This window comes from Mauremys mutica, chromosome 3, assembly GCF_020497125.1.
Source record: "Mauremys mutica isolate MM-2020 ecotype Southern chromosome 3, ASM2049712v1, whole genome shotgun sequence".
Taxonomy (NCBI): Eukaryota; Metazoa; Chordata; order Testudines; family Geoemydidae; genus Mauremys; species Mauremys mutica.
In genome coordinates, this window is record NC_059074.1 from 168,239,033 (window position 1) to 168,252,581 (window position 13,549).

Here is a 13,549-nt window from a genome sequence, read left to right on the forward strand (position 1 = left end):
GAAAAAGGGGACCTGGCACTGAAGAGCTGACAGGCTTAATTATTTAAAGCAATTTCTAAGCTTCACAACCACAGTTTTCATTTTGATTGCCCATAATGTTTACTTTGACCTGGGGGAGACCAGAATTTCATGCTAAAATATGAATATTGTTTTTAACATGCTAATGCTATGGAAAGTTCTCTTCAGATATACAGTTTTCTTCCTATTAAAAAGAGTTATAATCCACAACTCTCCTCTCAGGCAGCGGTGTATTATCACCTAGGCCAACAATGCCTAGGCCTAGGGCGGCAAATTTATAATAATAATAATAGGAGATATACCAATCTCCTAGAACTGGAAGGGACCTTGAAAGGTCATTGAGTCCAGCCCCCTGCCTTCACTAGCAGGACCAATTTTTTTTGCCCTGATCCCTAAGTGGCCCCCTCAAGGATTGAATTCACAACCCTGGGTTTAGCAGGCCAATGCTCAAACCACTGAGCTATCCCTACCCCCCATTTGCTCATGCCCCCTCCCCAACTCCGCCCCTTCCCCAAATCCCCAGCCTACCTCCTCCCCCCAGGCGTGCCGCACTTCCCTCCTTCTACCTCCCTCCTAGGCTAGAAGCGAGTAGCAGCGTGCTCAGAGGCGGCAGAGCAGAGGTGAGCTGGGGCCCGTGGGCGCAGGGAGTAACCCTCCCCAACCCCGCCCCAACTCACCTCCACTCCACCGCCACCATCTCCGAAGCGCGCCGCAACTCCCCTTCTCCCCGCTCCTTCCCAGGCTTGCCGCAGGGGAGCGTAGGTGAGCTGGCGCAGGGGGGCGGCAATTTTTTGAGGGCCTAGGGGTGGCAAATTTGTTAATCCGCCACTGCTCTCAGGGTAACTATTCATGTATTTCTTATCCCTCTCTGAATGAATTTTCAACTGAAGGGTGTTTTTTGGACCAAGATTGAAAAATGAATTGTATTTCATAAATATCTAGGAAAAAAAATAGTCAGCTTAGTGGAGTCAAGTGTCACGGATCTAATTCTAATCATTAAGACACTGAAAATCCTGAAAGGCAGGCTTCCCTTTATCTCTGTGGCATGAAAAAAAGTAATCCTCAGACTGAAGATCATGTAAAAGATGAAGAGTTAAAGAATAGTTCAGAACACATACACTGAAAAATTACTGTCATATCAATAATAAATTAAACTTACTGACCTCCACATTCCAGTGAAACTGTGCATTGTGCTCACACAGCGAGGTAAAGCTGGAGGTTTGAGTCCATCCATTCGAATAATAAGAGCAGGAATACCAAAGAGAACCAGGTATTTCACATAAAAAAATAGTACTTGAGCTAATGCCAGGCCACCTGAAAGAGAATATGCCAATGCCTTAAAAAAAATAAGATAATGAAAAAACATTTTAAAAAATGTTACTGATTTTTTTCCTCATTCAAATGATCCACTATCGAAAAACCTAAACATTTGTTTGATTGATAAGCTCTATGATACATACATTTTATAAGAGCTAAAATACACTTAATATATCTATGATCTTAAATGCACACACAACAAAGTGGTATTCTTTCTAGTACAGAGATGTAACAAAGCATTAGCAGCTCCACTTTCAAAATCTCCATTTGGACCTCAGGTCTCGATTGTTATGATAAGCAATTACTGACTTGTGTAGAGCTGAAAAAATCAAGATGTATTGACCCAGGATATAAATATTTACCTCAAGGGACAATAAATCTTGATGTCTGCCAAAACATAAAGTCAATACACAGTCTGTATAGTATTATTACATACACTCTTCACTTGTCCCTCCAAAATGGGTACAAACTACTGTTACCTTTGTAGTATCCTGGCAGGCCCAGAGAGAGCCCACCATGTCAGATTTCTTGTGTGCACTAATAAATCAGAGTGGGGGGTTCTATACAACCAAACATCTTCCCAAAATACTCCTTCCTGGCTCAGTATGAGCACAGCCTGCAGAACTGGATCTCAGTAAAGTACTTCAACACGTGCCTTACTTTAAGCACATAGGATTGAACTGCTCACACGCTTAACGATGGGCACATCTTGAAGTTGTGTCCATAGTTAAGTACCTTGCTGAATCCTGCCCTATGTGATTTCAGGGAGCCAGACCGAGGGCCGACGAGAGGGGGGAAGCCAGTAGAAATTACCAGGGCCCAGCGGTCCGGAAGGGGGCATGGGGCCCAGCTTCATCGGCCCTGTTTAGTCGGTCCGTCCTTGCTGGGGGGGCCCAAAAAATCTTTCACCGGGGCCTGAACCCACTCTTAGCAGCTCGAGCCAGACCTAGAGCACAGAAGTTCAGCATCAGAATCTAGAACATGGATGTTTTTGGTTATGCGCATGCCCATGGCCCAAAGCCAGAATATGCACAAAAAGGAGTAATCCTCATTTACACTGGTGTGAGATCAGACAGTGAATTCACGGGTGTCAACCATGCCAAAAAGGACTGTAGAACTGTGCTCTCCGTTTGCATTTTTACATAAGAACAGCTGTACTGAGTCAAACCAAAGGTCCACCTAGCCCAGTATCCTGTCTGCCAACAGTGACCAATGCCAGGTGTCCCAGAGGGAGTGAACCTAACAGGTAGTGATCAAGTGATCTCTCTCCCACCGTCCATCACCACCCTCTGACAAACAGAGGCTAGGGACACCATTCCTTACCCATCCTGGCTAATAGCCATTAATGGACTTCACCTCCATGAATTTATCCAGTTCTCTTTTAAACGCTGTTATAGTCCTAGCCTTCACAACCTCCTCAGGCAAGGAGTTCCACAAGCTGGCTGTGCGAAGAAGAACTTCCTTTTATTTGCTTTAAACCTGCTGTCCATTAATTTCATTTGGTGGCCCCAGTTCTTATATTATGGGAACAAGTAAATAACTTTTCCTTATTCACTTTCTCCATATCACTCATGATTTTATACACCTCTATCATATCCCCCCCCTTAGTCTCCTCTTTTCCAAGCTGAAAAGTCCAAGCCTCTTTAATCTCTCCTCATATGGGACTCGTTCCAAACCCCTAATCACTTTAGTTGCCCTTCTCTGAAGCTTTTCTAATGCCAGTATATCTTTTTTGAGCTGAGGAGACCACATCTGTATGCAGTATTCAAGATGTGGGCGTACCATGGATTTATATAACGGCAATACGATATTCTCTGTCTTATTTTCTATCCAGGGCCACCCAGAGGATTCAGGGGGCCTGGGGCAAAGTGGGGGAGCTGCGGCACTTGTACTCACCTGGCGGTGGTCCAGGTCTTTGGTGGCATTTCAGCGGTGGGGGGGCCCTTCAGTCGCACAGCGTCTTCAACAGCACTGAAAGGGCCCCCCGTCGCTGAAATGCCGCCAAAGACCCGGACTGCCACTGGGCCAGGGCTCATGGGGCCCCTGTGGGGCCCAGGACAAATTGCCCCACTTGCCTGCCCCCCCCCCATGGGCGGCCCTGTCTCTATCCCCTTTTTAATGATTCCTAACATCCTGTTTGCTTTTTTTACTGCTGCTGCATACTGCATGGATGTCTTCAGAGAACTATCCATGATGACTCCAAGATCGTTTTCCTGATTAGTTGTAGGCTGCTAAATTAGCCCCATCATATTGTATGTATAGTTGGGGTTATTTTTCCCCAATGTGCATGACTTTACATTTATCCACATTAAATTTCATTTGCCATTTTGTAGAAGCAGCAAAGAATCCTGTGGCACCTTATAGACTAACAGATGTTTTTGCAGCATGAGCTTTCGTGGGTGAATACCCACTTCTTCGGATGCAAGTAGTGGAAATTTCCAGGGGCAGGTAAATATAAGCAAGCAAGAAGCAAGCTAGAGATAACGAGGTTAGATCAATCAGGGAGGATGAGGCCCTGTTCTAGCAGTTGAGGTGTGAAAACCAAGGGAGGAGAAACTGGTTCTGTAATTGGCAAGCCATTCACAGTCTTTGTTTAGTCCTGAGCTGATGGTGTCAAATTTGCAGATGAACTGGAGCTCAGCAGTTTCTCTTTGAAGTCTGGTTCTAAAGTTTTTTTGCTGCAGGATGGCCACCTTAAGGTCTGCTATTGTGTGGCCAGGGAGGTTGAAGTGTTCTCCTACAGGTTTTTGTATATTGCCATTCCTAATGTCTGATTTGTGTCCATTTATCCTTTTCCTTAGAGACTGTCCAGTTTGGCCGATGTACATAGCAGAGGGGCATTACTGGCATATGATGGCATATATTACATTGGTGGATGTGCAGGTGAATGAACCGGTGATGGTGTGGCTGATCTGGTTAGGTCCTGTGATGGTGTTGCTGGTGTAGATATGTGGGCAGAGTATTCACCCACGAAAGCTCATGCTGCAAAAACATCTGTTAGTCTATAAGGTGCCACAGGATTCTTTGCTGCTTCTACAGAACCAGACTAACACGGCTACCCCTCTGATACTATTTGCCATTTTGTTGTCCAATCACTTAGTTTTGTGAGATCTTTTTGAAGTTCTTCACAATCTGCTTTGGTCTTAACTATCTTGAGCAGTTCAGCATCATCTGCAAACTCTGCACCTCACTTTTTACCCCTTTCATAAAAAATGTCTTGGAGGGAAGGTGGGGGATAGAGGGTTATAGGATGTCAAGCCTGATTTAAATATAACAAGAGTTGCCAACTCACACAATTTTATTGTGAGTCTTGTCATATTTGGTGTTTTCTGTCTGGAATCTTGTGATTACATAATCTCAGCTTTCATCAATTAAAAAAAGCAAGTTTCTAGCCTACATTACTGTGGAGTAAAGCTTGAAAAGTTTTCTAAAGACTCAAAAACCAGAAGGCAAATAAAAAGAACCCCCAAATTATTTTCTTCAAATCTCATAATTTTGGGGTACAATTCATGAGCTTTGAATGTTTAGATCTGGCTACACTGGTGGTACATTATTCTCTTCATGATAGTTTTGATGAATACAATTTATTGGACCAAATTTCATGAAGAAACAAAGGTTGGTAATACTAAACACAGAGGCACAGATCTTTACTCAAGTTGGTATTTACTTCTGCATACAGTCTTATTGAATGTAATGAGATTACTTGCATGAATAAATGCTGACCAATTTTTAGAGCATGGCAAAACCTATCCCAAAGTAGTCAAATTTCTGACACGTGGCAGCGCGAAAAGAAAAAACCAACGTTTCAAAGAAGTTTTCTTCCTTTTTGATGCATTAATTTCTTCCAATGCCATTAACAATCTTGTTATTTATTTTACTATGAATGTAGTTTGGAACTTTGCACCAGACTTTACTATGAGACTAAACTTTCTATATTGGTGTGACAGGGCAGCCCCGACCTGGGATGCCTTCCAACAGCAGACCACACAGCATGACAGTTATGTGTGTACTTGCCTCAGTCAGGGCCGGCCCACAACATTTGAGCTCCCTGCCTCAGGTGCCAAAATGATGCCCCCCTGCCTCCTCGCTTGGGCCAAAACTTTGAAAGGTCTCAATTCTGCCGCCTTCCTGTTCTACTCCTCTCATGGTACTGCTCTGCTACCTACCCCAATAAAAGAAAACTAACAACTTAAAATGCCTTGTTCAAAAATTTTAAGTAACACTTACATTTGCTGTTCAGGTGTTTGAAAGTTAACTTTTCTTGTCTGCATAGTAAACACTGGCATTTTTATCTGTTTGATTATTCAAAGTGGTGCTTTCTGTGCCTTCTTGGTTGCAAAGATTTGAACTGATTCCTGAAGGTCTACAGCCTGGGCCAGTTCATGCTCTGTTGAGATGGTTCCAACGCCTACCAGCCTCTCCTGTGTCATTGTGGAGTGTAGAAGTGTTTTTATTAACTTCAGCTTAGAGAAGCTGTGTTCTCCACAGGCAACTGTTACAGGAAGTATTAGAAGTACGTGCAGAGCAACAAAAGCATTTGGAAAGAGGGGGGTCATCTTATTTGTGCACATATATTCCAGAACAGCCTTTGGAGTTGATTCTGCTGAAATATATCCTGAAAGGGCTTTCAGCTCATCACCTAAATCACTCGCATCAATATTGCACACGTCATCATGTGTCACTGTCCCTAGTGCCCTGCATTGCTGGTGTAGGTCTTCTTCAGGTATAGTGAGGAGTTTTGGAATATCCTACAACATCTCAAATCTACTGCAGTGTTCCCTGAGCTGCATGAAATGTTCTTCAACTGACTGTATTGCACAATCTAGCACCTAGTTAAATAATTCAACTATCAGCACCTTAAGGGCCTAACTGGCTCCTACTACTTCAGTTGACTGCCTGTTCTCCTCAAGTGGGTTCAGGGAAGCAGCAGGAAACAGGAAGCTCCCTGAGAAGCTGGTGTAATCAGTCCAGGCTCCTGAGGGTGCTAGAAAGGTACATAAGATGCTGCTCCTCCTCTCTCTCCCTGCTGCTTTCTGTTATTCCCTCTCACCTTTTCTCCTGCCTACCTGTTATGTCTCTTGTGCCCTCCTTCCTCCAGCACAGCTCTCCACCATCTCTGTGCATCTAGAGCAGAGAGAATACATATGCACCAACAGCAGACAATTTTCTACACTCTGGGTCCTAGTGGTGCCCCCACCCCCACAACAGTCTGGCACCTGAGGCGGCCTCAGTTCACCTCATGGTAAGGCCAGCCCTGGCCTCAGTTTCCCATAAAAGGAACAGTCTGTCCAGTTCAAAAGCCCACCTCTAGGCATAACTTATTTCTGTACATGTACAATCGTCTACAGAAACCTCATGATAAAACCATTCTCCCAAAATCCTAAAGAACATCATGTTCACAACAGTTTTCCATGCCCCCTCCCGAGACGGCATTTCTGTCTCATCCTCCCAAGAGTCCATCTCCAATCCATTCCCATACTCTTTTGTCTTTGTCCCAGGGCCCCATTCTCCAGCCCCCAGCCTGAGAGGTTCCAGATTCAATTCTCCCCCACACTTCTCTGGTAGTCCCAAGATGGGTCTTGCGGTAAAGGGCTCCCAGCAGTGTTCCACTCACCAGGGTTCCCAGCCTGTGAGTCCTACCCCAGCTCAGGGAACTTCCCTTCAGAGTTCTGGGCTCAGATTCATGCAGTCCTCCACTCAGGCCTTCTGCCAGGGGATCCTCCTGCAATGTTCCACTTACCCAGGCCTCCCTGCCTGAGAGTCCTACCTCCTGCTCCTGGAATCCACCTTCCAGCATCAACCCTCTTGTTTCAGGCTCAGCTTCCCCTAACCAGGCTGGTTCCTCTCTGTGTTCCTAGGGGCCACGGCATAAGCTCTCCTGTAACTCAGCAGCGGCTCACCAGCCCTAGCTAGTCCTCACCAATAAATTTCTCCACCTTTTGTTCTTCCCAATGGCTCTCTGTATCAGCTCTCCTCTGCATCTCCTGTTTCCCCCTCAGGCAGCTTTCACCTGTGCCTTTCCTGACTCCCTTTAGGTGCCTTCCGTTAGATGCCCTCAACTGAGCGGCATCTAACAAGTCACTGGTCCCTGCACCTTCTTAAAAGTACCAGTAACCGTGAGACAAAAAGTGAGGTTAAAGCTAGATATCAACCCAGAATTGTAGATCTCTATAAATAAAATGAAGTCTACAGTATTTTCCTCATGGAACACAGTAGCCTAGTATTCAACCACATTTTCAGCCCACAGTAAAACAAAGAACCAAATTACAGCTTGGATACCAGCCAACTAGCAACAAATTAGATTACTATTAAAGTGATCTATAATGCTAGCTGTCTGGTTCAGGGCCGCCCGGGGTGGGGGGAGGGGGGAACAAGTGGAGCAATTTGCCCTGGGCCCCGCAGGGGCCCCCCCCATGAGAATTCTCCAGTCCTGGCCCCAGCTTCCCCCCAGCGCTTCAGCGCACCGCGTCCAGGAGCAGCCCTGGACAGAGCTAAAGTGGCCTGGCTCGGGCGAAGCTCCCCGCTCAGAGCCACATGGTAAGAGGGCGGGGCCAGAGCTCCACCCCACTCAGAGCCACATGATAAGGGGGCGGGGCTGCGATCTCCGGTCCCGCTGGAACCACGCCGCTGCAGCACTGTCCAGGGGCCAGGGCAGCTCCTGGACGCAACGCGCTGAGGCTCTGAGAGAGGGGAGAGGCGGGGGTAACCCAGGAGCGGCCCTGGACAGAACTAAAGTGGCGTGGCTTGGGCGGGGCCTCAGCTCCTTCTTGCTCGGAGCCGCGTGGTAAGGGGGTGGGGCTGCGAGCTCCGGGCCGACCAGCAGGAACTTAGGCCCCGCTGGAGCCACACCGCTGCAGTGCTGTCCAGGGCCGCTCCTGGACGTGGCACGGTGAGGCTCTGGGAGAGGAGGAGGCGGGGGTAAGCAGCATGGCAGGGGGCTGGGGGGTTGGATAAGGGGCAGGGAGTCCCAGGGATGGTCAGGGCACAGGGAGGGGGCAGAGGGTCAGGGGGGGATGGTCAGGGAACGGGGGGTTGGATCGTGAGCATTCCGGGGGGGTGTCAGTACTCGGAAGGGGGAGTGGGGATGTATAGGGGTCGGGGCAGTCGGGGACAGGGGGGCTGGTGGGGGGTGGGGTCCTGGGGTGGTGGTTAGGGAGGAGGTCTTGAGGGGGCAGTGAGGGGACAAGGAGCATGATGAGTCAGGGATTCTGAGGGGGGCAGTCGGGGGGGCAGGAAGTGGATGGGGGGTCGGATAGGGGCCAGGGCCAGGGTGTTTAGGGTAGGGAAGGCTGTGCCTCCCCAAAGCTCATTCAGCAGTTTGAGGCATGCAGACAGCTATTTAACACAAAGAGCCAAGCTGTTATCTTTTCCATGGGGGAGGGATCACATGAGAAGAGCAATATCCTACACCACCTACCTCCTTCCCAACCCTACCAAGGGAGAACCCCCTCCCCTGCATTCCCCAAGGCTCCAGAGGGGTTAATTCAGTGGTTCTCAAACTTTTGAACTGTGTGACCCCCTCCCTTAACAATTAAAAACATTTTAATATATATTTAACACTATTATAAATGCTGGAGGCAAAGCAGGGTTTGAGGTGGAGGCTGACAGCTCGCGACCCCCGGTAATAACCTTGTGACCCCCTGAGGGGTCCCCAACCCCCAGTTTGAGAACTCTTGGGTTAATTTAATTTTAGCACCCTGTGTCCATTCACATGCATGTGCTATTTTGAGCATTTCAGTTTTCACAACATAGGCTCATCCCAGATTCTGGAATGCTCAGTTTGTGGAGTATATACATAAGCTATACTAAAGACAAACCCACAGTAACCGTCTCCAGTTTGTGAGGGACCCCGTGGAGCCAGTCTCTAGGAAACAGATAACCTCTATGAATGTAAGTCCATTAATGGCTATTTACCAGGATGGGTAAGGAATGGTGCCCCTAGCCTCTGTCTGTCAGAGGGTGGAGATGGATGGCAGGAGAGAGATCACTTGATCATTACCTGTTAGGTTCACTCCCTGTGGGGCACTTGGCATTGGCCACTGTCGGTAGACAGGATACTGGGCTGGATGGACCTTTGGTCTGACCCAGTATGGCCATTCTTATGTTCTAAGCTAAATTAACCCAAAGTTATGGAGACAGATATGAGTCAAGGAAGCCAGCAGAGTATCAGAAACCTGGAAAAAATCTCTGACTGGATGGACTCAGCCATTTGGTCACAAGCTGAGGTGATTCAAAAGTTTTGGATTTTTTTTTTTTTAAAGCAGAATTTTTTTTATTGTTGTTTCTTTAAACAAACACAGCAAGCAGCAACTATTTTGCCACACACTTCTGAAACCCCAAACCATGTTCAGGTTTTGGCGGACTAATTTCAGCTTTTCAATTAAAAAAACACAACATATTTTGAAGGAAAGCAGACATTGTCCATGATTTTTTTTCTGCTTATTAAAAACCCCTAGTTTTCAATCCAAAAAAAGTTTTGATGGAAAATATTTGTCGAACCCTTTTAATGAGCTTTAGTGCCTTTTAGCACTAGCTGATGCTGAGAACCAGTGATACCTTGTAAAGGTGATTTGAAAAGAAATTTCTCAAAACTGGGTTTGTGCCAAGATGGGGAAGGTTTTTAAATGTTTATTTTTCACAGGCTGCCGGGGGGGGGGCAGCAAATGGGGCAATTTTCCTCGGGCCCCACAGGGGCCCTCACGAGAATATAGTATTCTATAGCATTGCAACTTCTTTTTATGGAAGGGGCCCCTGAAATTGCTTTGCCCCAGGCCCCCTGAATCCTCTGAGCGGCCCTGGTCTGATTTGATTCCTGTCTGATTCAATTTCTCATTTCTGTTCTGACTGTTTTTATTTTAAGACCTAAGTTATGATTGCCACCTGCACAAACTGCTTGTGAAAGCTACAGCACATTATGCAATGTATCCTCAACAATATGTGCGGCATTCATAATGTATATTTTAGGAATGTAAATAATGGATAACAATGCATCCTACAATATCCTAATGTCTGCATCAAATGATACATCACAACCTCTTCATGAGCAGCTCCATTAGCATCGTTTTCAAGACAACACTGCCTGATTCCAGACAAAGTAGGATTAAACTGCAAACTGGGAGCTTGACACACCCAAACTACATTTCCCATGAGGAATCGTGGCAGCATTTCCAATAATATATTTTGATTTACAGATTAAATATTTTGATTTCCAGCCAAAATATTTCAGTATTCAAATTTCTGTCAAAATTCGAAAGTAACACAAAGCAGGCAGAAGTGTACTACTAGTGAATCTAATCTTAAAAGTTAAAATTAAAAGGTGATGCAAGGTTAATATTAAATACCTTCCACTCATTAGCAGTATCGTTTACCTTTGGATTTCTTGGGAATAAATAAGAGAATGTTTTCTGAGTGCCAGGACTAAACAATCAAGGTGGTTTTCAAACCACATAAGCCTTTTTTCTGCTTCATAAATCATCATCAACACGTAAGTTCAGGAGTAACTGGCAATTTTCATTGGTGATTCATGAGAAGAACAGAACAGACTTCCCTTTTGAACAGCTACATTGACCCTTGCAGTGTTGCCAGTTTCAAGCAGTTGTTTCTGTCAGTAAACAGGACAGATATGACTAGGAAGATACATATAGTGCAGATGTACAGAATTACAGTGTGTGGTTTGAGGTGGGGGGTTGTTGTTTTTTTTTTTAAACAAACTCACTTTCCAGACCACCACCACATTTTAAAGGAATACTGACATGAAGTGCAAGTCAAACAACAAACAGATTTTCTAACAGCTTTGATCTGGTGGCTAAAGTATCCCAGATTCTAAATATAAGATTGTTGGGGTTCCTTTGATCTTCCTCACATTTAATACACTGCTCCTCTCCCTGGAAAAGCCCACAGGAGGGGGAAAATACTTCCCCAAAAAAAAAACAACCTCTGAGAGGGTCACCTCATGGAGCGGGAGCCACATTCTCTCCTGCAAAGATTTGTGGCCTAACGGGGGCGGGGGGAGAGAAAGAGAGGTGCTGCACCCTGTACAAGTTAAAAATGAAAATCCTCATAGATAATTAGCTCACCCTTCCATGCATATCCTCTTTAATAGAATATCAGGATTGGAAGGTGTCATAGGTTTATTCCCCACTTTGAACTTTAGCGTTCACAAGATGGGGACCTGCATAGGCTCCTCTAAACTAAAATCCTAGTTTAGATCTGGTACGCTGCCACCAGCCAAGTTTTTAGTGTCTGGCACACTCCCTGTTTCCCCAAACTTTCCCTGGGGAACACAGATCCAAACTCCTTGAATCTCAACACAAAGGGAAATAACCTATTTCCCTCCCCTCCTTCCCCTCTCCTAGTCCTTAGGAGAGATACCTTGATTCAAACTCACTGAATCAAACAAAGAGGGATTCACTTTTCCCCCCCTCCCCTGAAAATCCAAACAAGGGAAGAAATCAATCAAGTTCTAAAAAGAAAAGATTTTATTAAAGAAAGAAAAAAGTACACTATCTCTGTATTACCAGGATGAAAAAATACAGGGTCTAACTTATAAGCCTGGAGAGGCTTCCCCCCCCCTCCTTTCTTAGAATAATCAAAGTAACAGCAAACAGAAATAAAGATATTTCTTCAGCACATACACAACTGCAAATGTAGAAATCAATTATAAGACTAAACCGCCTTCTAATACTCACTATACTGAATAAAAGAAAATACTTCAGGAAACCTTGGAGAACTTGAAGAATATGTCTTGCCTCTCTTAAATCCAAAGAGAGAACGGCAAATCAAACAAAGGACACAGACAAAAACTTCCCGCCACAGAGATTTGAAATTATCTTGTCCCTTGATTGGTCCTCTGGTCAGGTGTTCCTCAGGTTACTGAGTTTGTTAACCCTTTACAGGTAAAAGAGACCTTAACCGTTACTATCTGTTTATGACAGAAGGGACCTCAGGAGGTCATCTAGTCCAACCCCCTGCTCAAAGCATCCCCAGACAGATTTTTGCCCCAGATCCCTAAATGGCCCCCTCAAGGAAAGAACTCACAACCCTGGGTTTAGCAGGCCAATGCTCAAACCACTGAGCTATCCCTCCACCGTGTCCATTCCATAATAGGTGTGTGTATTCGCCACATGCACCGGTGCCGGAAGTCCCTCCCCCCAGCAGCACCCGCAGGGGAGTGCCCCCAGCGCATCAAAACTCTCTCCCTCTCTCCACCTCCTATGACTGTGCACTAGCCCCCCCCATCTCTGAGGAGCACAGAAGTCATGGAGGGGAGTTAATGTAACTCTTAGAAGCATGAACTACCTCTTGGATTTTCACCAACAAATTCACCAGGCCCACAATAAATATACCACAGTGAACAGCCACTCCCCTGATATGTTCCATTGATTTAGGTGCATGTCAAAGTTACTCTGGGTAAATACAAAACACGGTTATTTAATTTACATTCTCAGAACACTGATAACAGGTAAATTTGTCCTTTAACCATAAGGCTTTCCAATATTAACTTTCTGCCAGAAGTTAATAACTACTATGGGCCTGATTCTCTACTCTCTTACACAGTTTTAGGAAATCAACGCAGTTAAACTGACATAACACTGGAATAACCCAATGGAGAATCAAGGCCTGGGACCTTAACAGAAAATAGCTTCTTCCAAGCAATTTCCTTACTTGCTCCCTCACAGCTCATGCCTTGTCTTTCTTAACCCTGAGTCCTGTTTAACAGGAATCGGCAGCTTGGTTGTCCAGAATGGGCATACATTAGAACCTCAGAGTTATGAGCACCTCGGGACTGGAGGTTGTTCATAACTCTGAAATGTTCGTAACTCTGAACATTATGGTTGTTCTTTCTAAAGTTTACAGCTGAACATTGACTTAATACAGCTTTGAAACTTTACTATGTAGAAGAAAAATGCTGCTTTACTTTTTTTTAGTAGTTTACATTTAACACAGTACTGTACTGTATTTGCCTCCTTTTTTGTGTCTCTGTTGCTGCCTGATTGTGGACTTCCGATTCCAAATGAGCTCTGTTATGTAGTCGGTTCATAACTCTCGTATTTGTAATTCTGAGGTTCTACTTACTCATGGGGAATTTTGCGTTACTGCAGGTGTGCAGAATTCATATCCCTGCAGATTTCACTTTTGACGGGGAAGCAAAGGGAGCCACAAGAACGGGCACATGCCCCTCCCTCCCAGCGCAGGCAGGTCGATTTTGGCGCCC

The 13,549-nt window shown here is 45.5% G+C and overlaps 1 protein-coding gene across 5 annotated transcripts in view; it reads right to left on the bottom strand.

Moving 5' to 3' along the window:
- Window positions 1-13,549, bottom strand: part of HHAT (hedgehog acyltransferase) — a 368,911-nt gene that overhangs the window by 272,044 nt on the left and 83,318 nt on the right. For all 5 annotated transcript variants that reach the window (XM_045008651.1, XM_045008652.1, XM_045008655.1 and 2 more), the window contains one exon: window positions 1,182-1,332. In XM_045008651.1, coding sequence (XP_044864586.1) covers window positions 1,182-1,332 — 151 coding nt within the window. The remainder of the gene's footprint in view (window positions 1-1,181; window positions 1,333-13,549) is intronic.